Genomic DNA, 26,632 nt, shown 5'->3' with positions numbered 1-26,632 from the left:
TCAGTTTCATTCTTTAGTATTTCCAGTATGTGTTGCCAAAGCAAACAAAGAACTGTAGGTAAGAGAGAACATATGTATATCAAATGGAGATTGGTTTAGTAATAACAACTTAAAATCGTGACCCTGATTTGCCATGAATACTTAACAGAGCCTTTTCTAATGGTGTGTAGTCAGTTCACAATATTTTTAGGACACCACAGAAAAATGGTAAATGTCAGATTTATTTGATGCTAAACATCAAACACCAAACACACAGGCTTTATGTCCATCACCTCCCCCTTCAGAAACAACATACAGGTGTATAACATAACAAGGTTCTCAATCTTATTCAGTGTAAATTTTTTTCTAGCTCAAGGGCATTCCAATGACATTTTTTTATCATTACAAGTACACAAGATAAAATACCAATGACAGTAATTAATGTCATGAATCACATTTTAATTGCAAGAAAATTGTTAGATTCTGTTGTACAGAAACCTACTCAGTGTTTCGGGTCTGACGGGTCTTGCAGAAAGTTTCGGAAAGGCTTTGGCTTCTTAGAAGCAAAGCAAGTTCTTCGACTTCATACAATAACTACAATCAACGGCCACTTTAGCGTGAAAATGTAGAAGAAAGGAAATGTACATAGTCCGGCACTTGTCATGAATCAGAAACAGAGGACCCTGAATTCAGCCAGACAAGCAAAAGGTTGTAATAAAGAAGGTGATTTATTAACAGAGCAAAAACAGGCAGAAAACCAAAAAGGGCACCAAGCCAAAAAGCTAGGAGGCAGTGACCAAAAAAAACTGTCCACAGCCAACAACCCCAGGCAGGGAAAAACACACACAATGATCGGGCAGAGTGCAAGGAACAGAGGCAGGCATAAGTAGGGGAGTGAGCAGGTGAATGGAATCAAACTAATTAGACTAGGAGGAGCTGATCAGGGAAGTGGCTGGAGGTGGAATTGAACTACTGACATGTGAAAACAGGTTAAACTAAAAAACAGCTCAAGAACCAATCTGAAATACAAAATAAATGACAAGACCCAACCTAAGATGGAACTCAAACCAAGACTGAAACAGGACACAAGCTAAAATAGAAAACAAGAAATTAAAACTAAGGCAGGAACTCAAACTATGACACACTGAGAGTTTTAGGAGCCAGATCGGCTGGTTTGGATATTTCAGAAATTGCTGATATGCTTGAATTTCCACCTACATCCATTTCTCTGGCATCCAAGAATGATTTGAAAAACTTAAAAAAAAAGTCCAGTGAGCTGAAATCTTTGGAAAACCATCTATTGTTGATGTGATCAAATCACTCCTTGTTACAAACAAGGTATAAAGGATACCGAACTTCAAAAAAAGAAAAAGAAAAAGGATACCGTCTTCAAATGCAGAAGACATTGATCTAGAAGCAGATGGGCCACAGACACACAATACCATGCTGGCCACATTTCCCATCAACTGACAACAGGACATTAGGGCTACAAGTTGTGCAGACCCACCAAAACTGTACAAGAACAGATTGGAAAAATATTACAAAGTCCATTGAATCTCAGATTCTACTGCAACATATAAATGGTGGGGCCAGATTTGGCTTAAACTACATGAAAGCATTGAGCCATCCTTCAACTCAGCAGTGGTTGAGGGTGGTAGTAGTAATAGTGTGATGGTGTGGGGGCTCTTTTCTTGACACACCTAGGGCCCTTGGTACCGGTTGAGCAGCATTCCAGTGCCACACCCTCCCTGAGTATTGTTGCTGACCATAATCACCCTTTTATGACTGTACCCAAATCCAGTACTAGCAAGGTCTCCATATTAATGTATCCAGAGAGCGTATTTAGTAACATTAATTCAAACTACTTCTCACAGATTAAAGGTTTTTCAGTCAGAATGAAACTGAGCTGATATTTCTTCACCTTTAACTTCTTCTGGTGATTAAGCTGTAGTTCATCCAGAGAGGACATCCTTATGCATGACTTATGTTTATTTTAAACCATCTGTCAAATGTCTTAACACTCCCAAGAGTTATGTCACCACTTGCCGGAACTTTTCTGTGGTCTTACTTTGAATCATCTTTGACTGTAACTTGTGAATTCAGGTTGTTTCTTATCTCTCTTACCCTAAGATGACTAACGACTGAAATGGCAAGCTTCAGCATTCCCTGGGTCATGGTTATGCTTCAGAAGAAGTGTATTTTAGCAAATAATTTGCAATCTAACAGAAAACAACTACTTGTTTATTCCTCTGCCAGAGGTTTAGCAAAACATGTGTTTCACACCAGATTGGATCTATAATGGTCCTGTTCCTTGCATGATGTTTTTTATTTTCAAGGACAGAGTCATCTCTAATTTTTGCTTTAACATTGGCTCTTTCACATATCAATGTGTCAGCTTACTGGGCTAAAATCTAAAACAACCTGTGCCCTGTTATCATTTGGTGCCCACTCAGTCTAAAGACAGGTGCATCTCAACTAAAAAAAGTAATTGAAATGTTAATTTGTTTTAAATATCAAATTCAAAAGGATTAAATTAAGAGGCTATATAGATTGACACAGGACACAATTAAAGATTGATATCTGTTGTTTTGATGACCATAGCATACATCTAATGAAACCCAAAATCTAGATTTTCAGAAAATCTTTCTTTGGTTTTGCATATCCCTTAAAAATGTAACGCTGAAGAGCCATGAGACACAAAACACCTGAACGACTGAGCAGTCTTGGCCAACACAGCCATCTTTAATAACTTCAATTGGTGAGTATAAGACAATAAGGCAATGGATTGTTCTATTAGCAGAGTGGAATGTTTCGTTGCAAATAAAGGTGTTTTGTATTTAAGATTTTCCAACTGAAACTGAAGCAAGATGACTTGTTAAGACAGATTCCTATGGCTCTGTCTGTGTACAAGTGTTAAAATATGTCTCAGGCGTGGCAGATGAGATCAGAATACTCTTTCAGCTGTGGATCAGTGTCATGCTCATTCAGGCAAACGCTGTGATTGGATGGTTTGAAGACACACATCTAGTCTAATTGGCTGTTTCCCCTTGTACACCATTCAAAAAGAAATACCTTTGAGCGGTAGGAAAACAACATAAAAAAATAAAACAAATAAAAACTAGGAAAATATTTCTAAAAACTTTATGGCTTTTACAAAGAACATGATTTATGACCTAGTACATTTTATTTTAACTGTTAGTGGTTTGTACAGAATAAAAAAAAAGACAAAAACGCTTCTGTAAACATCAACAAAACATTTATGAAAAATATTAAACAGTAACAAGAAATTAAAACCCCACATACATAATCCAAAAGGGAAAAAAAAGGCACAAAATCTGTGTACAGCGAATACAACATCTCTTATATACAATGAGGGCAGGGCAACAACTGTCATATTTACATGTTGTAATTAATACATTCTTGTCTATATTCTATCATAAACCCAAACCATAAATATGTTTTAAACTTGTCAATACTCAGTTTGAGTCTGTGCTGGCTATTTCAAACTGTTGCTTTTGGTCTCCTCATACTTATAGGTTTTGTATTTGACTGTTAAGGTATGGAAAGGAACCTCTTGCCACAGGATATTTTGTACCCACCATACAGCAATTTGTACCTGCCCTGGGAAGGACTTGGACAATAAAACTTTTTTTTTTTTTTTTTTTTTGCTATGAATGGATACGTTAAAAGTCACAGAGGCATGTTTTCATTTGTTGGGTTTTTGTGTAATATATTCAATAGACTAGCTGTTTAGTAATTTCCCATACCAACCTCTGATTATTAAGTTTTTGTATGGATAAAGACATTTCTAGAAAGTATGCTGTTTATAAGGAAAAATGACAAATACAAAGATTGTTTTAGAAAAAAAATAACTGTTTGGCCAAGACGAAAAATATCTGAAGGTGATATGTATTCAACTTAGAATCTACTATAAATGGCCGTTGGGAATAAAATTTGCCTGAGTAGGGTACTAAAACTAGCAGGGGACCCAGATCTTCCAACATTCAGCCCTGGGTTTGTCCACCACGCCCATTGTTAGGGTTCCATGACTAATTCATTGCCAAAATTAAATATTTACTTGGAAATTTTAATAAATTACTAAACTACCAAAATAAATAAACTAATACAGAATGGAATTCGCAGAAATTTGGAAATAAAGTTTGTATACAAAACAGGGGTACTAATTTGTGAAGGGGCAAACTGACCTGTGGTCATTTATGTCTTCACTAAGAACTCAAACTGAAATATAACCCACATAAACAACAATGATTTTCTGCATATGTGATCTACTTACAAGCTATGATCTACAGCTAGTTATTCCAAAGATTTTTTTTCTTAGACTTAACAAAATAAATACTTTTCTTACTGGAGATCAGTGCAGGTTGAAGTCCGAGATCAAACAAAACCATCAACCACAGAAAGTCAGAAATGACAAAGCCTGTGGACAAAATACTCATGAAGAAACAGCTAAATGCTGAACTTCAAAAATACCACAAATATCGTAATTTAACAATGAAACTATTAAAAACTATAATTTTGCTTAAAACTTCTTTTCAGTTGTGGTTAGAAAAAAAAGAGCAGCACACTGACAGCTCATCAAACTTTCCCTCCAATTCTTGACGAATTTGAGAGAGGCAAAACAGCTTCCCGCTCACTTTTTTCCTCCCGTCTTCCTTCAAACCTTTTAAGTGGCCCTGCCTGTTGAGTCCTGTCTGCACCGTATTTAACCCTTCCCTCCTCCTCTGTCTGTTCTCTCTAAAATGACAGGATGAATCCTGGGGTGGGGGATCCTGAGCTGCAGAGAACGGTATGTAAAAGTACAGGATTGATGGCTGCAAGGGAACCAGCTAAGGTTACAGGGTAACACTTGTTTGAGGAAACTGTGTATATGAATTGCAAATCTGCTTTAACATTGGTGATCATGGTATGCGCAGTACCAGTGCATAGGGTAAGCAGGGTTTGCAAAGGATTAAAATGTCGAATGAGGTGGCACAAAAACAAGATGTCGCATTATTCAAGCCCTAAAACTGCAGAAACACTCATCTCAACACATTTTTTTCTGATATACTTTCTAAATAGGAAGGGTATTCTTCCTTCTGAAGCAGTCTTTATCATCATGGGTTAATGACTTGGTAACTTTGAAAAGAGTTGCATAGAAAGCAATTACTGTCTTCATGGAGGAGAATTTGTTGCTTCTGTTGAACTCCATTCATGTCATGGAGTGAACATCTGCCTGCAAAATGGAGAATTTTTGGATATGTGTTCTTTTATTTTACACACGCTGGGGATTTTGAAAACTACGGTAACAAATATATACATATTATTTTAAAGAATAATGTTGCACCACTACTATAAATGGGACATGGGCAATTTCGGTAAATACAACAGTAGTGTTTTTTTTTTTTTAAGTACTGCTAAGCAAAGATGTCAGGTTGATGAAGAGATACTGACTGCAGTGACCTCAGCATAGTATAAATAAATAAAAGGTTGACTCAGCAGGTGTGGCTGAAAACTTCTTCTGCTTTGTTGAGCACCAAACAAACTGAAGTATTGTGTTTAAAAACTCTGGAGTGCAGAGAAATATGTTCAACTTTAAAACTCTCCACTGTGTTTGAAGAGTTCTTATCTGGGTAACTCTACCCGGCTGGAACAGGCAGTGAGATAAAGCAAACCATAACAGTTTTTCTTGCAACTTTTTTTTTTGCTAGACTGCCGAAAGTTCTGCCTGTGTGGCTTCCGTGGTTGTGATCAGCCATGCAACCAGTACGATAAAAACAGTAACTCATTGCAATCGTCAGTCCATGCAGTTTAGACAAGGAAGCATCTCCACAGCAGAAATTTCGGTGTTCCCCCCCAAAAAAAGAAAACAGGAGGGCAGACATAAGCCAAGGGAGGAAGCCTCTTAACATGTTGAAGGACAAAGAAAGAACCGATCCAGAAAGGTGGGTCAGGTTACTAGTGAAAAAAATAAAAATGAAGTTGAAAATAGTTGCAGTAAAATTAAAAGTTCTGTAATCCAAATCTTAACACGATCTTGGGTTCCAGTAAAACCAAATTTCCATAATCCTTGTCCGTCAGAGAGAGGGAGAAGGAGAGAGGCAAAGCAGAGAGGCTGGTTGGACGAGTTGTTCATAGGAAGCCAGCAGGATCCACTAGGCGCTCCTCCCAGCTACATGAGGGTATCATCGGCCTAAACAGAAACCAAAAGAGAGGAGTCAGTGTTGCAAAAGCAGATAAAATCAGTTTTTTCGCTATTTATAGCTAACTTAGCACAGCCGTAACACAGCAAACTATAACTGATATACAGTATATCTGTGGCATAAATTTCTTCAGTAAGATGTCACAATAACTATTAATAGAAGCAAGGCTTCATTTGGGTAGTTCCTGAAATTATTACGCATGTGTGCTTTGCACATGAAACAGAAACACCAATTACAGCATAGTCGCACCTGAGTGAACATACAGTACGCTACTTTTTCATCGGTATGGCTCGCAGCAGCAGAGCCTGCGGTAACTTAGAAACGCAAATGCTGAAAATAAATAAAAGCATGTTTGCTGTCTCTTCTCTAACCCCCAGGCGGTCGTGGCAGACAGACGTTCTCACTGAGCCTGGTCCTGCTGGAGGTTTCTTCCTGTTATATGGGGAGTTTTCCTCTCCACTCTCACTACATGCATGCTCGGTATGAGGGATTGCTGCAACGTCAGCGACACAATGCAGGCAACTGTCCACTGCAGCAATGCGCTCTTTAAGGAGGAGAGAATGCTGGAAGTCAATGACTTGATGCATTCTGTTGGGTTTTCTTCGACAAAAACTGATTTGATAGAATTGAGTTTGTAAGTGCCGTGAGATCACATGTATTGTGAATTTGTGCTATATGAATAAAAATGTATTGAATTGGATTGAATATCTTAAACAGTTGACTGTGTTTGATGGTTCATACTGTATGCGAGTACATAACCATACAGCTTGCTTTAAAGTTTTAAGGCCATTTCTGGATACTGCAGTTAGAAGAATCCTTGTTTCCAGTATATTTCCAATCTTAAGAGTGAGGCACCATCTCAGGCTTTACCTTGTTGTAAAAAGCTTTTGGCCTGTCACTAAGCTGGTTGAAAAATAAAGCTGCATGTATATAATGGAATGTTGAATTTTGTGCTTATAAGTTGTCTCGCATCTCATAGCATTAGAAAACCTGCAGATGTTAGCTTCAAAAGATTTTTTTTTTCTCACGAGAAGTTGGCAGCTGCTGGTTGCTTTGACTTATCTATCCTTATCTGTGGTCTTGCGTTGGCAGATCAAATGGCTTTCAGTAAACGACAGAAGACGCCGAAGGTAGACGCTTTAAAAGGAAAACTGCATGGCTCAGACGTGGTCTTGTTTCAAAGCCTCAAACACAGTTATGACCCAGCTACTGCAAGTAGAGACACTCAAGGCTACATACGCAAAGCGGTGACAGCCTTGGTAACTACTGCTTTCCCACTTACATCATCAAACCCGAATAACACACAGATAAACACAGGCCACATTGTCATGATTAGCATGAGTGGGGAGTTACGGTGGACTAAAACTACGGGTGATTATCCATCGGCAGAACTAAAGTAGGTAATATTTGTTTAAATGCCTTTGATGTTGAATACATACTGAAATATTTCAAAGGTTTGTGCTGTATCTCTGCAAAGCAAAGGGGACCCAAGTTCTCACACCATTCAAATATTATTTAATATGGATTATTTCAATTCATTAAAAGGTAGCATGATGGAGCGGACTAGAAAACACATGCCACTACATCGTTATCTCAATTAACTTCTGTACATACATTTGAAAACAAATGATATTTTTATACACACACACACACAGGAATCCATGGCCTTCGGTGCATATTAAGCACAATAGTGTTTTGTTTTTTTTTCCAGGAGGATCAGTTTTCAAGCCAGATTGTTGCATGATTGCAATAAAAAAAAAATGCACATTACATAACATTTCAGAAATGCATCATCATCTTATCAGTTCAAAATGGGTGTTGTTCAACCCTTCTATCAAACTAACAAAATGCCTCTGAGTGCATGACTTCACAAAAATACAGTTATCAGTGAGACTTACCAGCAGAGGGACATCTTTAGTATGGTGACGACACACTGGAAAAAAACACACATAACAGAAACAGTGATTAGCACTGACAGATGCTGTTTGTGAGATTGGCTCTGAGGGCATGAGGGGACAAAATATGACCTTCTTTCAATCTTTACCTTACTTGAAAAGAGAAATATTTTCACATGGATCAAACATAATGCTAACATGCTTAATTTGGTTCAAAATCAACATGAAACAACAAGAAAAAGTGATTACATCATTATTTCCTTGACACATTTGGGATGGGTGATATCTCATAGAGACATTGTGATGACGATATGATTTCAGAGGTCATTTTATATCTATTTATCTCATTTGTAATCCAGTGAGTTGTTGGTGGTTGGAGCAGAAGATCCAAACTGGATTGCAAAATACTTGTGTTGTTGAGTTTTTAAAATAACAGAAAATCTTTAGAACAGTTACAAACTCTTAACTTTAATTTGGAGCCCTCTATACACCTATAATGTGATATAAATTTAACCTCCAGGTATATTTGTTCTTAATAGGAAATCCCATTTCTGTGGAATGGGACATGTTGGTGGAGCTTTAAAACATGCACACACCATTAAATTGTGCCTTAAATGAAATGACATATTAGTATAATTTCTACTAAAGCAGGCCATCCCTTGTTCAGCATAAAAGTAGTCTTCAAAGGAATAATTCAGGTTTTTTGAAGCGATATTAAAAGTTCCACCAACTTGTATCCCTTTGAGTTGGTAGACAATGTTATAAATGATCAGTGTGGTATAAGGCTAACAGCTAGTTAGATAAGGGCTAATGTTTAAGCTGACTTGAGCAACTTAAAAAAACTCAAATTGAAAATGCAAATTCCAGAGATTGGGGGATATTAACCGGTGGCTGTTTTCTAAGACGAACAATGCCTACGCTGCTTTGAAAAAAAGTATGTGTACTACAGCTGCATCGGTCCGTTGGAGCCACCCAGTTTGCTTTAAGAGTGGAACCAACTTTTGGATTTTGCAACAGACTCCCACTTGTGCAACAATACCAAAGATGGTATGTTCCGGGCAAATAAAGCAAAACTTTGTGACTGTTTAGATTTCTCTGGAAAATTGACTAATTGGTGGCTCAAATCTCCTGAAACATTCACCCCCTTCTGGCAGCTTTAAGTTCCATTACACTAAGTATTTCTTTTATTTTCTAAAAAATTACTGCAGTATGACAACAACTAAAGAAACTAGTCTGATTATGACTTCAAATAGGGCTGGACGATAATCCAATAACTATAAACTCAATAGAGTAACAGTTTTCCTTCCTTATACACCTAGCCATATAGGTTAATACTACAGTCATTACATCATCCCAACCAATCACAAATGCAGAACCAGGAACACTTTGTCCACAAGCTCCGCCCCCTTCAAAGAGTTCAGAGAGGACGCGTTTTTTTTCTTTTTTAAAAACTTGCAGTTTGGGTAAAAAGTTGATTGAATAAAGAGTTGAGTTTGAATTCAGTGTTTGTGTCTGTATCTAAAAAAAAAAGGGTCGCTAAGCAACAGCATAAAATGGCCAGGGCTGCACTTAAAATGTATGTTTTGAATTTGTTGATAATTATCTATATCGATCAATATGATTTCCATTTCATCGATATGCTTTTTTTCCCTAAATCGTCCAGCCCTAACTTCAACCAGAATCAGTGAGGTAGTTAGTGGTTTCAACCGCAGGTACACTTGAGTGTTGTCACTGACAGCAGCTGAAAACATCGCTGATGGTGTAAGATCTGTGAGTTGTTCAATAACTGATCAAATGAACTAGAATCATTTACAAATGAAAATAGTCTTTCATTCTTATCCTGACCTGGTTAGTCTCACAAATCCACCACCCACTATACCACATTTTTTATTTAGCCTTCATGGAACCAACCATGTGACCTTGTAGGTGCAGTCAGGGAGGGAGGCAGGGAGAGACGTTATAAAACTAACCATCCTGCACTGGAAATACCTCTTCGCTGAATCACCGTACGTTATCACTGAAACTGTGACACATTATACCTGTTGCTGATAAGAGTAGTAACAGACAAAACAACAGGGTTCAAAGGAAGCGAGAAAAATAGGAAAAAAAAAACACAGGTAAAACATGTAATGACTGTATTATAGGTTCTATAACACTTTATGTAATAAAAGAAAATCAAGATAGAAGACAGTTGAGATTTGCCATTGAGAGACAATGAAAGATACTGCTATTCTATTCTATAGTATTGGCCAAAAAACTTTGACCTCACAAACTGTACTTTGAATAATCCCTAAATGTCTGCCATATATTCTAAATTTCAGAACATCCCAAACATTGGTATGGATTTCATTGCTTGAAATCTACAAAGTCAACCTAACCTGGATTAGATTTATTTTTTTTTTTTTCCAGTTTACAGGAAGATACAGATTTGTTGTTTTTCTTTATTTGAGCTCTTGTGCCGGTAAAGTTGTATTGTTGCTGCTCGTTTTTGTCCCTAAAGCACCTCAATGACTCCTGAAAACACTTTTCACTTCAGAAATATAGCCACTCAAAAATAAAGCAGCTCATCGCAGAATCATATTCAATTGGCGTGAAAAAGGCCATTAGCCAATATAACGCTTGAAGTAAAGAGGAAAAGGATGTGGCCGCTATGACTCAGTAAGGTGGAAAGAAAATGAAAGAAGATGAAAACGACACTAAAATATGCAATAAAGGAGGACTAAGGAGGGCAAGCTCAGACATGATACCAAGATTCCGACAATTCTTTCTAAACGTAAGACTTGCCCTGCTAAGAAACAGAAAAACAACACTGTTGGCGCCGATATGCGACAAATGGCAGGAAGCTTTCTTAAAGATGGTAGAAGATACATAAGATGTCAGATCAGACTTGAGAGTAAAACAGAGATCAAATTTAAATTTTCTACAACATATTAGACACAATCAAATAACAGCATAATCTAATTATCCAATACAAGTAAATCGTTCAGTGATTGCTAAATGAGATTTACGCGGTGATCCAATGAAAAAGTCCATCCTGTTTCAAGGAGGCAGATAAGTCTGTCCAACAAGAAGAGAAAATCCCCCCTAAAATTGTTTTTTGTAAGGTTAAAAGTCCTGACATGCTTTGCCTGTAAAAAAAATAAAAAAAAATAGTTTTCTTTTCTAACCATATAAAAACAAACAAAATCAGGTGCTTGGTGCTTTTTGTAAGAAGACAAATACTACTTAATTGTAGATACAGGCTTCAAGGCTGGAAGCATGTAGTTCCACATCCAACTTCTAATTATGACTGATGGATGTTGGGTGTCTGGGATTTCCCACCAGGCAGCTAATTTATATGAACCAGCATCATAGAGAGGTGTAATAATTTTTTATTTTATTTTTTATGATAGTGTAAGGGAGAGGTTCAGCAAGTATAACACCAAACCCTTTTTTTATTGCAGCTGCTGAAAACTGACAAACAGAGGCCACTGTGTTGATCAGAGTTTGTCAAACAGGTTTTGCGACATTAAAACCCAAGAGGCTTGGTCAGTGCAACAAAGGCTTCCGTCCCGAAGCAGTTTGCAATTAAGAAAACAAAACTGCGGAGTTATAACACACATTCAGTGACGCCACCAAATACGGATGTCCCATTTTGAAGATGGACTTCAAAGCTTGTGTATCCATAAACTCAAATGCTCTTTGCAACGCAAGGCACTCGGGAGATAAGAATCCGACAACACTGTCTGACCTAGCTGCCGAAGGATTTGCCTCCAGCTAAAAAACAAGCAAATGCTTTCAACAGTCAAACTGAAGCAGCACAGGTCGGCAGGTTCACAGCGTTGACTGGTTTAACCGCTTACAAGCTATCTATTGTCATAGGTTCTAGAATATGAACTATTCCCCCAACATTTATTCATCTATACAAAAAGAAACGTGGGCAAGTCGATGGCACAGGAACAACATTAAACAGATAATACAACCTACTTGGATTAATCTATAATGTATCTCTATCAGGCTTTTTGTTAATTACATCATAGTAGAAATTGTATTACTGCTTTAGATATGTACGCTTCTGGAATATCAACTATTCTGTCAGACATAAACATTTGATTTAGTTTTGTAATTCAAATTTCAACTTGTGTGTTACAAGGAAGCGCTATATGCATTTCCTCTAAAGTCTTCGTGTAGCCCCACTCACCTATTCTCCACATCATAGCTGTGTGCTGACTTAGATCGACACCTGAGGAAGGAAGGGAATGCACTCAGACTGTGTTTGCACAACACCAAACAAAGCTAATCCTGACGGACCGGGTCACATACAAGAGGAAGCATGTGGGGACGGTGGCCACTTTAGCCTGAACTGGAAGCAAAACTGACCACATTTGCTAGTGACTTCCTTGTGTGTTTTGTTTCTCACTTCCTCCATTTGTGTCAAACCCAGCTTGTGTTAAGATGTTAAATGGATGTGATGTCTTCTAACAGCATATCAACAATGTTGAACATTTTAATCAGCTTTCTCTTTTATGTGACTTCACACTGCTGCTTATAGGTAGTAACCTGAAGAGCGAAGAGGCTATTATGTAGAAGTAACTCAACTTATTAAAAATGCTCACATTATTCAAAATGTCCCATATCTTAATAGGTCTAGAAACAGGTCATTTGTCAGTTCGCTATCCATGCCTAATTTTTCTCCTAGTAATGGGGTTAGGTAGTCGAATATTGTCCGTACAAGTGAGCGTTGCTGAATGGCTGCCCTCTTTAACTCCGAAGTTATAGGTGCCTCTTTCCGTCCCACAACCATTAACAATTCACGAAGACAAGCAAAAAACAGTGAGTTACTGATTTCAGAGCCTTGATCATTTATCCATACTACTTGAAGTTTTTTCATATTTTGTCATGTTACAACCACATACTAAAATGTATGATTATATTGGAATTTCATGCAGCAGCCCAAAACAATGTAGTGCGTGTCTGCAAAATATAAAGAAAGCGATAGATGTCTATTTTTGTCTCTATTAGTTTTGGACATCTAGAAACTGAAACCTTTCCTCATCATTTGTGGAATAGCTAAAGTTTGGTCCAATGTGGAAAGAGCCTATGTGGACAACATTGTTCTAAGTATTTAGAGAGATTCTTAAGTGGATTTAGGCAGAGGTGGGTAGCAATAGTTACGTTTACTCAGTTACATTTACTTGAGTCACTTTTTGAACAAAATGTACTTCTAGGAGTGGTTTTACTGCACTGTACTTCTTACTTTTAGCTGAGTAAGATTTATGGCTACTCTACCCACTATGTGTAACTTTACTGAATGAAGAACAGACTCGTTTCAACCAAAAAGGCACCAGAAGGTGAGACTTGCTTGGTTGTTTTAATGGTATTTTCTGCTGACCTCATCAAACCATTCATTGGTCAACTAACCATACAGCAGATATTGTTATTAAGTACTTTGCACTGTCATAACTTACTGTATATGCATTAACTGCTTGGTTTCATAAGTTTTATTTTGAAAAACATTGTTTAGAAAAGTGTTTCTTCTGCCTGAATTTGTTACTTTGTAATTGTTATTGTTTGTACAAAAAATTGTTAGTTGTTGAATTGTCAGAACTTGTTCATAATTTAATATTTTTGCCAGACCAGTTACATAATTGTGAAATATTAAATATGTTAGAAGCTTTTACTCCTTCTTAACAAATACTTTTTTTACCCTTACTTGAGTCATTTCCTGGATGGTTACCTTTTACTTTGACTTGAGTAAAAATACACTCTTACTTGAGTAAAATGTCTGGCTACTCTACCCACTTCTGGATTTAGGTGTGAACTTTGACTGGACCATGTTAATATATGGATATCATTAGATCTAAACCAGTCCGTTGTTGCTCTAGCTGCATATTTAGGTTGTTTGCTGTATGCTCAATGTTTTGTTCTCCTGCTAACAGGTCAACTCCCATCCAAGATTCAAGTCTTTTGCAGTCACCAGCAAGCCTTCTTTAAGGGCTGTCGTGTATTTAACTCCACTCATCCCATCTACTCTGACAGGCTTTCCTCTCCCTGCTGAAGAAAAGCATCCCACAACCCGATGCTGCCACTACCATGTTCTACAGTGGGGGTGGTTTGTTTATGGTGATCAGCACTGTAAGTTTTCCATTATGCGTTGTTTTCCAGGCAAGTCAAAAAGTTTCATTTTTGTCTCAGACTAGAGCAACTTCAACAGGTTTGCTGTTTTCCTCACGTCTTGTTGACAACCAGAAATAGGAGTTTTTAGGTCTGTCTTTCAAGAATGTTGTTTCTACTTGCTGCTCCACTAGAAATGTCAGGTTTGTGGATGGAACAAACTACTAGCTGTCCTGCCGACAGACACTCCCAACTTAGCAGAGGATCTCCGAAGACTCTTTAAAGTCTCTTGTCTACTTCTCTGACCAATGCCCTCCTTTCCCTTAGTTTGGGGTGGTGATGGGATAAAAAGTGAGAGGATTTAACGGCTGTTAATATTTCTGCTAGTCACTGTAGACATTAATCTCTGCCAATGGGTTGTCTTTTTCCTCTTTGTTTAAGGGTGCCGGTTCCTCTTGGGCCTCCTGTACGTTGACATTTGTCAGGATGTGGTTTCAGACCCCTGCATTAAGTAAACCGACGCTGCATTACCACACAGTTATCAAGCTCTTTGGTGTTATACCAAGGATTTCAAAGCAAACCACACATGTCTAAAATCTCACACTATGGATCCCTTGACTGAACTACATTCCTCTTCAATAATGTGGCCAGTAGGTTTTGACAAAAAGTAGCTTTACAGAAACCATGATCTTAAAGTTTATTCAAGATGAAATTTGCTCTCATTGGAATGTGAGTTTGATAATATTGCTTAACATTAAGTATCAATGCATCCACTTTTTATTTTGAAATGTTCAAAAAGGGAGATTTACGACACACTGTTTTGTCAGTCGGTTGTTTGCTTCACTGTTTAAATACACACAAGGTTGCTGCTTGTTTAACCTGCTCTGAAATATAACTGCTAAATGTTTGACAAAAAAAATGGGTTCTGACTGTTTATAGATTTTTATCCACTGAACATCATAGAAGGAATTGTGCAACGTTTCACATGGGTGGCTTTATGGTGTTGCACAAGTTGAGGCGCTGGCTCTTTGTAAGTTGCACCTGCAGCTTAATCTATGTGCTTCCTTTTGCCATTCAGGATCCGTATAAAACCGTTTATTATCAGGGAACTTGATCTTTATTTTAAACTTTTGAAGACATGGACGTGTAGCCCTCCCAAGTTTAAGCTTAGTCTATTTCTCCTTTTTTGTTTTCATCTCAGTTACAAAAGATTTGATTCCCAGGAAGATTGACCTAAGACTTTCAGTCCATTGACGCTGTTGCGCAATTTCCCTCCAAAAGCAGGATGTTTTAATGCACACATGTGCTTACCAGGAACTTAGGTCATATCGACATGATCAACCATATCATACCACTTTTATTTATAAAGCAAAATTAAATCATGGTCCACAAAAGGCTGAGCATACGCAAGTTACAATTAAATTTAAGAAAAGTAAAAAAAAAAAATGGTAATAAACCTTTTCAAAATAGCGTCAAACCTTTTCAAATTTGCCAAAGACTTCAGCAAATAATATATATTTGTTAAAGATTCTTAAACTCAGAAAGAGAAGAGGCTTAACTGACATGCGAGAGCAGATCCTGCAACAACTTTGGGCCAGCCACTCAAAAGCACGCTGCCCTCGAAGTTCACCAAATTGCTACAAATTTTTTGGCAGAACATTCATGATGCAAATCTATTCCACAATGTCCCAGAAGTACTTTCTTTGATTGAGATACTGTAACTATGCAGGCCAGTAGACTACAGAACTTCGTTTTGGTACTAAAGAGCCCAACAAGTGGAAGTGTGTTAGGAAAATAAAACTATAGTCCAAAGCCAACGTCATAGTAAAAGTAATTAGAGGAAATAAAACTGAGAGGCCAACCTTTTACTTTATACTCAAATACATTTAAGTTTCAAGACTTTGGAATTACAAAAATGAGGAAACAGGTCAACAGACAGCTAGGAAAAAATGTGCCATACACCATTATAAAAATATGGGTATATTCTATCTTCTTTTTGGTCAACATGTTTACAGCTAAACCACAATGTTTCTATACTGCCAGAACAGTTTATGGGAAAGTCTGTTACCTTCTGTCTCCATTTTGGTTGACACTACCGCTGACAGTTCTATGGTCTGCCTAAAGAAAGCTAAATGAAATTATCATTTAGTTCCTTCCATGTCTTTCTCGACCTCTTTGACAACACTCCTAGATTGCCTTACCTTCCGCCTGCACAGAACGTTCTTAAATGTCTTGTTTGACCAAAGCAATCTGCGGTGTGCTGCTAAGGTCTGAATTGCAAGATTAGAGGGCTAGCCAGGTTTGTTTGGGTTTCGCTCTTGTATCACGTAGCAAAGCATGTCTTTAGGCCTCCATGGTAACCATGCTGCAGGGTTGCTCTGCCCTGGTGCACAGTAGCTTTTCGAGATTAGATTAAAGAGCTCAACGACTGACCAACCAAATCCCCTAAAAGCAAACCTATGTACAAAAGATCCTGACAGGAGCAGTAGGAAACTAAGATAGAATCAATCTCATCATCTCATAAAAACAACCTGCATCCTTTCTTAGGAAGTGCTGCACAATTGTAGGCTCAGTGAATAAAGAACCTTTAGGGAGAAGGATGAAGTCCCTGATTTATGATTTGGATTCTTGCTCTCAGAGCACAACTGCCAGACACAACTGCGAAGAGAAATCTATGTTGCTCCGTGCAAATCAATTTCCCCTCAATGTAAACAGCATGGAAGCTTGAGGAAGACAATACAACAAAAGGATAGAGAGGCGATTATCTCCGAAGGCCCCGGGGGCCTGGGAGGTGCTTTAAAGAAGAACATCCCCCCACCACCACCTCCAGGTCTGACACCTGATGACCCCCGTAGTATCAGATAATCCTGACAGGAGATTTGTTATATGCCAAAGAAGGAGGGAGCGGTTTAGTTAAAGAACACGATATGACACTCACACCCTACATTTACAAACAGTTGTAGGGGATTGTTTTAACAGCCTCAAGGTAGACACTAAAAAATACCACAATTTTTTAATATTTCTTTTTACAATTTACACATAAGTTCTTCCGGGGAATGCTAAAACAATTCTCACGCATTTTTGGCTGTCGTCATGCCACAAAAAAGACTCCCTTGAACTGAAAGAACATATTTACTCTTTACTTTGTTTATTTCTCTGGAAATCTCTGGAGTGGGAAGACAGGTTGGATGGCTTTTTGCTATATGCTCTCACAGCAAGGCGAGCTCAATTCTGACTCTTGCCAATAACGTACTTTTATAGTCTATGTAATTAATAAGACATTTTTTTTTATTTTATCTTGTCATCTAAAAAGTAATAGAAATGTAATTTGCGGTACAGATGAAAAATAATTAAAAGTAGCAAAGGAAACCAATTTTGTTTTCCATTGTATTTATGTTTTGCTTTGAGACCACAGCTGTATGTAAACTCTTCGGCTCCAGTTCCTGAAGTGAGGAATGTGAACATCTCTCACTGACTCACCCGTTTGTTCTCTGTGTCACGGTGACAGTTTCTGTCGAGGTCCAGTGTGTTTAAACGCCACAGAATGTGGTGTAATGTTACTGCCAGTGTTTGTAGAGAATGTGACATAGGAGGTGTGAAACAATGGTCTCAAATCATTGCTTAAGCTTTTTATTAATTCGGCTCAAATTCTCTCTTAAGCTGTTCCTATGATTGATTGTTTTTTTTTAATGAGATATCTGTGAAAATACAGAAGTGAGCAGAATCTCCCATGACTGTAAGAGGCACGCGTAGCACTGGCCCTACCCCACCTGTTGCTGTGCACAGCTCGTCCTCTGGCAGAATAAACGCTCCTAACATCAAACCCTTGATTACAACAAAGCTAAAATCAGCTGTTTCGAAATATTTATATATGTGATAAAGCCAGCTGTTGTAATGTTGAAACTTAAGGAGTGGCACCTATCAGTTACTCAAGCACACAGAGCAATAAATTGGCCAACTTGTTTCTGCTGGTATTTCTCAAAAGTTGTAATATTCTGTACGACAAGCACGTTAAAACTCGGACTAAATTTAGTGGTTATTGGTAAACGGTAAGGGGCTTGTACTTGTATAGTGCTTGAACTAGTCTGATGACCCCAAATGGGTCATTCACCCATTCTCACCCTGATGGTGGTGAGCTATGGTAGTAGCCACAGCTGCCCTGGGGAGGACTGACAGAGGGCAGGCGGTATTAAATTTTATCTCTAGTCTCTGTATAAAAAAATTTTTTTTTTAAATATTCAATTAAAATTGTAGATAATATCATAAGAAAACAATATTTTAGCTGTGTATCTGTTGCATATATATAATAGTTTTAAACCGTTGTGTTAATATCTTGAGATCATGAACATTTTTGTCCAATGTTATCTTCCAATCTCACACTGGGCCGGTTCTACTAGAAAAATGACACCAGAGTGCACCTGCTTACTTCTAGTGAACTGCAAAAATGGATACATCTCACTGTTTTCTTTGCAAAAATGTATTAGAAATGGAATGTTGTGGGGGCAGGGGAAGTGCACATGACAAATAGAGAGAGGGGGAAGACATGCGACAAAGGTCCACAAGCTGGGGTTGAACCTGGTACAGCTCTCCCTATAACTGTTACATCTGTTGCAAAATAGATCTTAATGTGTGCAAAAGTCTAACTTGTACATTTATTACAGTGCTCTCCACAATAAAAAAAGCAATGGAGGATTGTAAAATGTTTTCATTGTTTTCTTTTTTTTTAGAATAGAGAACTGGTGAGCCCGGAATGCATCCCATCTCTGCAGTTCTCTAATTTTGAGCTTGAAAGTTATTATCTCCCTTTTCCTAAGTATTTTGAAGCTTTTTCAAATCTTTGTCTCCTTGTTTGTATTAACCACTTTAGGTGAGAAGCTGTGTTTTGTATTTTGCTGACTTATGAACCTCAGTACATATCTGCCCAACATTGAATGGTATGTGTTCTTGTGCTGCATATTTTGAGGACTGACTAAGAGCAATTAGCTTTTGAGTCATGTGACATTTCCTCCCCATAAATATACAGGAAAACAGTAAGTCAAGGACTACTGATCAATTTCTTCAAGACAAAAAAAAACAAAAACGTTGCCACTAAATTAGAAATTGAAACCATACTTCTGGTTTATTCTATAAACTTTTTAATGGGTGCTACTGATCAAGCCCAGAAAAAGGAGCATATTTTGACAACCGGCGCTACTCTTTACATTCTAAGTTTTAAAGTTTAGTCTGTCTCACCAGCTTTCTTGTAGGTGTAAGAACCGGATAGAGTGGTGAAATATGTTGATGCAACAAAAGGAATTTTATGTGGTAAGTAATGGCCTATCTTTATACAGTTTAGAAACCATATAATCTGTACACATTTGTACTTCATCCCAACATGTTGCAAGGCACCAAATTGAAAGGGATGTCACAAACTGCTCAACATATTGAGAAACACAAAAAGAAAAAGATATTCTAAAGAACCAGCAAGAAGCAGTGAAGTAAAAGGATTTTTGTTTCAACAGAAGCAAAAACCTCAATGACAGCTTTCTCTTGTATTCAAGGGAAAGTCAGTTATAGAGACAAACAGTCACAACGACAGAGCCAAACACACCCCGCACTAAAACAATTCACTCTTTCATTGCTTTAAGTATGTTGACACATGTGTCTCAATTTGTTCTGATTTCAACTGGTCCTTAGATCCAGCAAGAATAGGCCCATAGATATTTAAGACAATAAGAGTTCTGTTTAACCTTTTGTTCTACTGTATCAATCGGTTCTTCTGTGCACAAACTAGCTCCAAAAAAAGATGATTTACTCCCTTTTCTGTGGAAGAACTTGACTAAAAACCTATCTTGGACCGTTTGCATTTACTAAAACCAAAATACATTGAGCCTGTCCTCGGCTTAGAGAAATGTCTATCTATTAAAACATAAACCCTAAGCGTGTAAGAAGCACAGCACTAACAATGAACTTGGGATTTTGATATTCACACACGTCAATACCAGTCCAGCTCTTTGGAACTTGCTTGGAACACTGGTTATCTATTCTGATGGTTATCTGTCTATCGTCCAAACTGCTTTACCAACTTGAGGTAGCCAAAGGCAAAGGGTACTTACGGTACTTTCGCTCTGCAGTAGAAGAACAACGCGATGGCAACTCCAACTGCAACAAGGCATGCGATGACAATGCCGGCGATGGCTCCATCTGAAAGACCCTCATCTATCTCTTCTATAAATAAAAACACACAACAAGGGTTCAATTCTCAGAAGATGCAGAAACGTTTTTGCACATTGGTAAGACTCAGTATTTTCTGGGTAATTTTGTGAGGGATGAAATGAAAGTTGAACTAGGTAGAGGAACTCAAAGTATATCTGTCTGATTGTGGGAGATTTGCTTTGCTGAAAAATAGGAAGCTTGCATTGGAAATTATTCCTAGGGCTGATCATTTCACAACCCGACATTCTATTGGCTGAATCATATTCCAAAGAAAGGCACAACCACATTAAATTATAAATGACCAAGAAAAAACATAGATTTCTATCACTCATTGTTTTTTTTTAGTATGTATATATATATATATATATATATATATATATATATATATATATATATATATATATATATATATATATGTGTGTGTGTATACAATAAATTGTGTAAAGCGACTCAGACTCACATAAGTTGTCACCATGCTCATAAACACTATCTCCTGAAACATTACTATCTTGCTGTATAAATTCCCAAAAACTATATTAGGCAGGTTATTCTCTTTTTTTCTGCAAGGTATTGACAAATTTTATTATTTATCTATTTGTATTTTGATAGCAACATTGGTTTACATATTGTTACATGCTGTATAACTATCCATCCATCCATTTTCTAACACGCTTATCCCTACTGGGGTCACGAGAGGGCAAGGGTAGGACTTAAACCCAGGACCTTCTTGCAGCATGGCAACAGCGCTATCCATTGTGACACTGTGCAGCCCATGTTGCATAACTAGAGTATCGAAAATATCCTGCCATAACCGTTTGGCAGCTAGTGGTTTGATGGTTTCTCTGTTTTGGTGTTTTTAATGGTGTTGATCATTGAACATGCACTTACTTTTACAACAACAATACGAATTACGATGCTTATCACATTCTCTGAGGTCTTTCCAGGGACTATCATATGCAAGATGTAACAAAACAACTGCAGAGAGACTTCATAAATTTGGCTGAAAACAGTTTCCATGAAATAATGCAGTAATTCCAGTTATCTCGCTATTGAAACAAACACACACAGATATTTTAGTGGCTATATAGTTGAGATATATTGTGTAGCCTAAACCAGTATAATTCCGGAATTTAACAAGCGTATATAACAGATAAGATGGTTCTGACAAATTTGTTTCAATGCATAAATCTAATTTTAATTTGCATGTTCTATTATTAATAATAATTTATGACAGCAATTGTCATAATGAATTAAAAAGGAAAATTTAAACTGACCACAAAAATATTGCAGGTTATTTAATATCAAAACTGGATTCAAACAGCCATGGAAACAGCGCTCAAATTTCAGAAAATGTTCAAGAAATCACCTGCTTTTAAAGAGATCTTTATGGAGTGGACTAAAATAGGTCTAAACTTTCTTTGAGCTAGAGAGGTCACTTTTCCAGCAGAACTTGACAAATCACTCAAATAGATTAACATCTAAATTTAACACCACAACGATTAGTTTACTGGACGATTTTTGATGTGCTAAATAATCCCTGTACAGAGGCCTTAGTCCTCGACGCGGCTGACCCAGGTTCAACTTCGGCTTGCAGTCCTTTGCTGTGTGTATTCCCCCTTTCAGCACCCCTTTCCTGTCAGCCTACTTTCAATAAAAAGGGCCCCTATTGCCATGAAAATCCCCAAAAAACAATAATAATACTACTAATAATAACAAAAAAAACCTAATCAGAAGCCTCAAAGACTGTTCCAGCACATTCAGCAATCAGATTCTCCACCATCGGCTTACAACCAACAAAGATTAGCTTTATGCTGTCAAACAAGGTAAATAAGGCAAGCCCACTTCTGATTGTAAATATGAGTCCATCAAAACGTGGCACTTTCAAATTGTTTCTTAGCAGAAATATTTGCTCCTTTTTTGGTTTTCCATGTGACACGAGCTGTAGGATATGCAACTAATGTCTCAAAACAGCAACTGCCTGTTATTTAAAATATGCCACGGGCTTAAAGGTCTTTCCTCATATGTTGTTTATTTTTACCAAAGAGTTTGATTTAAAATTTTATAGACCCAGGAGTATATGACTTGCTAGATTACTGACTCTACTACTACTACTCCGAATGAGAGACACTCTTTATTTTGTCATGGACATGTGAGCATTTATAGACCAGGCAGATGAAACTCAAGAACTAGTCAGGTTTATTTCACTCCCTATAATACCAGACAAACGATAATGTAGTTAAGTGCCATGACAGCACCAGGTCTCTGGTTTTGCTGACAGGTGATGAACAAGACATTTAAGGGTTTAAAGGATTCAATGATTTACTTGGTAAAACAGATAAAATGCTATGCTACTGGGACAATGCAGGTTTATGGTCTTTTACTGACACTGTTGATATACTGCTAATATAATAATTTATTGACACAACAAGCTTACCTTTGACAGTGACAACGACAGGGGAGGATGTGATGGTCTTGCCAGTTATAGAGTTTTTTGCCTCACATGTGTAGGATCCTGAGTCTTTGTATGTGGCCTTTTCAATGACCAAGTCCTTTTTTGCTTGACCAGGGATCACTGAGCCATTCAGCATCCAAGTAATGTTGGCGGGAGGGACAGAAAGGACAGCACAAGTGACCGTCACCGGTTTGTCCACCTCCACTTGAGAGACAGCCTTTACCTCTGCTGAGTCAGGACCATCTGGATAAAAGTGGGTGAAGGTTAAACAATAAACCGCTGCCACTGAATCAAGTGACCGCACTGAAAGATTTGGCAGAAACTTACAATTAACCACCATCGAGTATTGAGCTTGCAGTTGGCTGACAGAGTTGCTGAGCTGACACTTATACATTCCATTGTCCTCCTTCTTCAGCGTCGTGATAGATATTGAGCTACTGTCACTGGAGAAGATGACATGGGAGGTGTTGGAGAGGGTTTTACCATCCTTCAGCCATACTATGCTCGTCACGTTGCCCGCTTCTGCCTGGCAGCTGAGGCTGGCGCTGCTGTTGTCGGCAAGGAGGGTACCACTTGGACCAGTGATCTTAATACCAGAAATGGGCTCTGTGGGCAATAAAGGAAGAAAACCATTACTCTCACTGTTTTTCGATCTGTTCAAACAACTTGTGCATTATGGCATCATTTTGAGCTAACTGAATTGAGAAAGTAATGAGTAAAGAAGAGCTCACTAAAACTAATGTACCACCCTGTCCAAACGTAATTGACCCCTAACAGATTTCTTCTGCTTTTGTTTTTTTGTCACATTTACATTCCTGAAACCAAATTTTATATCATACAAAAGATACAAAACCATGCAAAATGTAGTATTCATATTATTTTTTCACTAATCGAGGGTAAAAAAAGCTATTTAAACCAATGTGAACCTGTCTGACAATATGATCAAGGCTGAAAAACCCATTAGAAACATCTATTTAGCATAAAAGTACTCCAATACTGAATCAATGGCTAATATACAGGGTATCACAAAAACCCAGAACAATTACTAAAGCACTGCAGGCCTCACTTTCCCAGTTAATGCCCATCTTCATAATTCAACAAGTACCAGAACTCTCTGCAAAAAACGGGATCCATTGGGGATTTACATGTGGAAAACCACTGCCTACAAAATTCAACCCGAGTACTTAACATTCACCCATAAAAAAAACATTTGAATGATTTCTAAGATTGTCTTCTCCAATCTATAAAACATATTTGTACTGTTACCTCTGCGAGGTGTGAAACTAACACCGCACCATTTCAACAGTTGCCAGTTCTAGTGGCAGTGTTATTGTTTGGAGTGACTTCGATAAATTTGTGGTTTCAACAGTTGAAACAAGTTGTCCAGATCTTGATTTAGCAATCACTATGTACCTTTAAGTGCAAGTGCACTAGGGATATGTAGTAAAGTACACAAGTACCTAAACTGATCCAGCTCTGATTGGCTTAAAAAAGAAAATAATTGGTTTTGAAACAACCTATTCAAAGACTGGACTTAACTATATTAATACAGTGAGATACTGTCACATGGCTTTAAACAAACTGTTCATGCACATAAACCTTCCAATGCGCCTAAAATAAAACAATCCTACAAAATAGAAAAGACTGGACTAAAATTCCTCCCCATTTTCTGATCTAGTGTTAGTATTGTTAAAGTTATTTTAATGAGATGGTAGCAAACGTACCAGCTGTTGGGTAATAGTATAGTGCAGCACGCCAGCTAGCTGAACAAAGCTTTAAACACTTGGAAGACTATAAATAATATTTCAAAGTTAATTTTTTTTTTCAAACATGGAGACCAAGACTACACCTTTTGAAGACAAACATTCTTTTAACTTGACCCCAAATCCTACATTTTTTGTAACAGCGTTTATTCTGAGAACTCAAGGTACAAATATTTACTTCCTTAAATAAAAATGAGATACTGATTCCAAAAGGTCTCTTGTTTCAGGAGCAATGCAGGAGACTTCCTTATTTAATGCTGTTTCAACATGCCAAAGATGACATGAGTCACCAAAACGGAGAGGTGAAGCCTGTTCCGTTTTCCTTGTAGGTACAAATGTCACAGTTCTGCTTTATTTGTATCTAAATAAAATAAAAAATCTAACTCCTTGAGGCACAATGTAAGACCATCCACCAGCCTAGCAGGTTTTGGACTCAGACACATGGTCTGTTGCCAGGAGTAAAAAGGAAGAAGAAAAAAATAAATTTCAAAAAAAAAAAAAAAAAAAAAAGAAAACGAGTAGTAAAAGGTTGTTTGGCAACAAATTCCAGAGAGTGCTGTGTGTGTGCTTGGAAAAAAATATATAAGTACAAGCTTCGATCTACGTGTTTGTCATGGGTCTCTGAAGTAACCGAAGGCGTCACCTGCAGCTTGTAGGTGTTCATTTAACAGTCTGGTGTCTCAAAGGTGTGTCACAAGGGAGCCATGTATAATTCATCTATAATCAACTTTATATCAGCTTTTTACTGATAAAGTCTTTTTAAAGGGCGTTCCAGAAAATCAGGATCGCCATTGGATCTTTACAGCAAACAGGTTTAAATAGGAGTAAACCAGACTTTTGTTCAGTTCTTTCTGAAAACGGTTTGACACCTATCCAGGAGTCTTTGTCAATTCTGGTGGAAGTGTTCTGTTTAGTGAAGCCATCACTAAACAGCAAATGACCCAGGACAGTGATGGGTGGGTCATTGATATGCATCTGACTTATAATGCGCCTAGGAGGATGGACCTCCATGTACTTTAAAAACAGCAGCGCTCCGACTGCAGGTTGCTCAAGTCCGAGCCACCAGAATTGAGAAAGACTCCTGGATAGTTAATGTTGAAACCTTTTCAGAACGAACTGAACAAAAGTCAGGTTGCCTCCAATTTAACCTTGTTTGCTGTCGCGATGACTTGGATGACTGAGAATTTGCACAGGCATTCTTTAACTTTAAATTATTGATATGGTCTTACTGTTGACTTAATAGTCAATTTAACCCATTCTCTCTTAGTGTAATGCTATAATTTATATAAAAATAAAACTATATATGCAAGTGTGACTTTTGCTCCTTCAAATGGCCCTTGAATTGCTACATTAAAAGAAAAAATACTTTAGGTTATGCCAAATCTACACATTTCCAGTGGCATAACCCAGCCCTTTTTAAAACACACATTGGGTTATTTCTAGGTAAATTTACTCACCCATCACTGAGAATTTGATGGGAGCGGAAGAGACGGCACGTTTGGTCTTGGCATTTTGAGCGACGCACTTGTAGTTGCCCGCCGTCTTCCCATATCCCTGCTCCTCGATGGCTTTCAGGGTGAGGACTGGATCAGTGCCAGTTATTTGCTTCTCGTTGTGAAACCAGGTGAAGGTGGCAGAGGGGTTGGAAGAGGCCGAGCATGTCAGGGTGAAATTTGACTTGGACGGGACATACTCCGAAGGTGCCGATGGCTTTAGGATGACATCTTCGGGTCCATCTATGGAACACGAACACATAATGACATAATTATACAAGGCTGACGGGCTGATTTTCTGCTAATAAAATATGATGGTTTTGCAAAGTTGTATTTCTTTCAATGAGCATTCTTATTGGTACAAAACTGTTCTTGTACAGCTTTACAACTAGCGATGCAACCATCACCCTTTTCCTGAGCGGTTTCACGGTTTTATTTGAAGTCTTTCTTTGAACCCAACTTTTACTATTAGATTTGTATGAAGAAGTAAAATCTTTAATTTTCATTCAGATTTCTTTTTTTCTCTTCTCTAATCTTGACCTGTCTAACTGTCCTGAACTGC

At 37.8% G+C, this 26,632-nt stretch overlaps 1 protein-coding gene across 1 annotated transcript; it reads right to left on the bottom strand.

Moving 5' to 3' along the window:
- Nucleotides 1-3,105: 3,105 nt before the first annotated feature.
- LOC118556516 (carcinoembryonic antigen-related cell adhesion molecule 1-like) lies at nucleotides 3,106-26,313 on the bottom strand (the record flags this gene model as incomplete). The annotated part of the gene is given in 7 exon segments (XM_036145471.1): nucleotides 3,106-6,169; nucleotides 8,078-8,112; nucleotides 12,255-12,296; nucleotides 20,263-20,374; nucleotides 22,797-23,057; nucleotides 23,142-23,420; nucleotides 26,035-26,313. Coding segments are annotated over 6 exon segments (992 nt in total), but the record flags the coding sequence as incomplete, so codon positions are not given.
- Nucleotides 26,314-26,632: the final 319 nt, after the last annotated feature.

Source organism: Fundulus heteroclitus, chromosome 13 (assembly GCF_011125445.2).
Source record: "Fundulus heteroclitus isolate FHET01 chromosome 13, MU-UCD_Fhet_4.1, whole genome shotgun sequence".
NCBI lineage: Eukaryota > Metazoa > Chordata > Actinopteri > Cyprinodontiformes > Fundulidae > Fundulus > Fundulus heteroclitus.
This window is presented reverse-complemented; position numbering and strand designations above follow the sequence as displayed.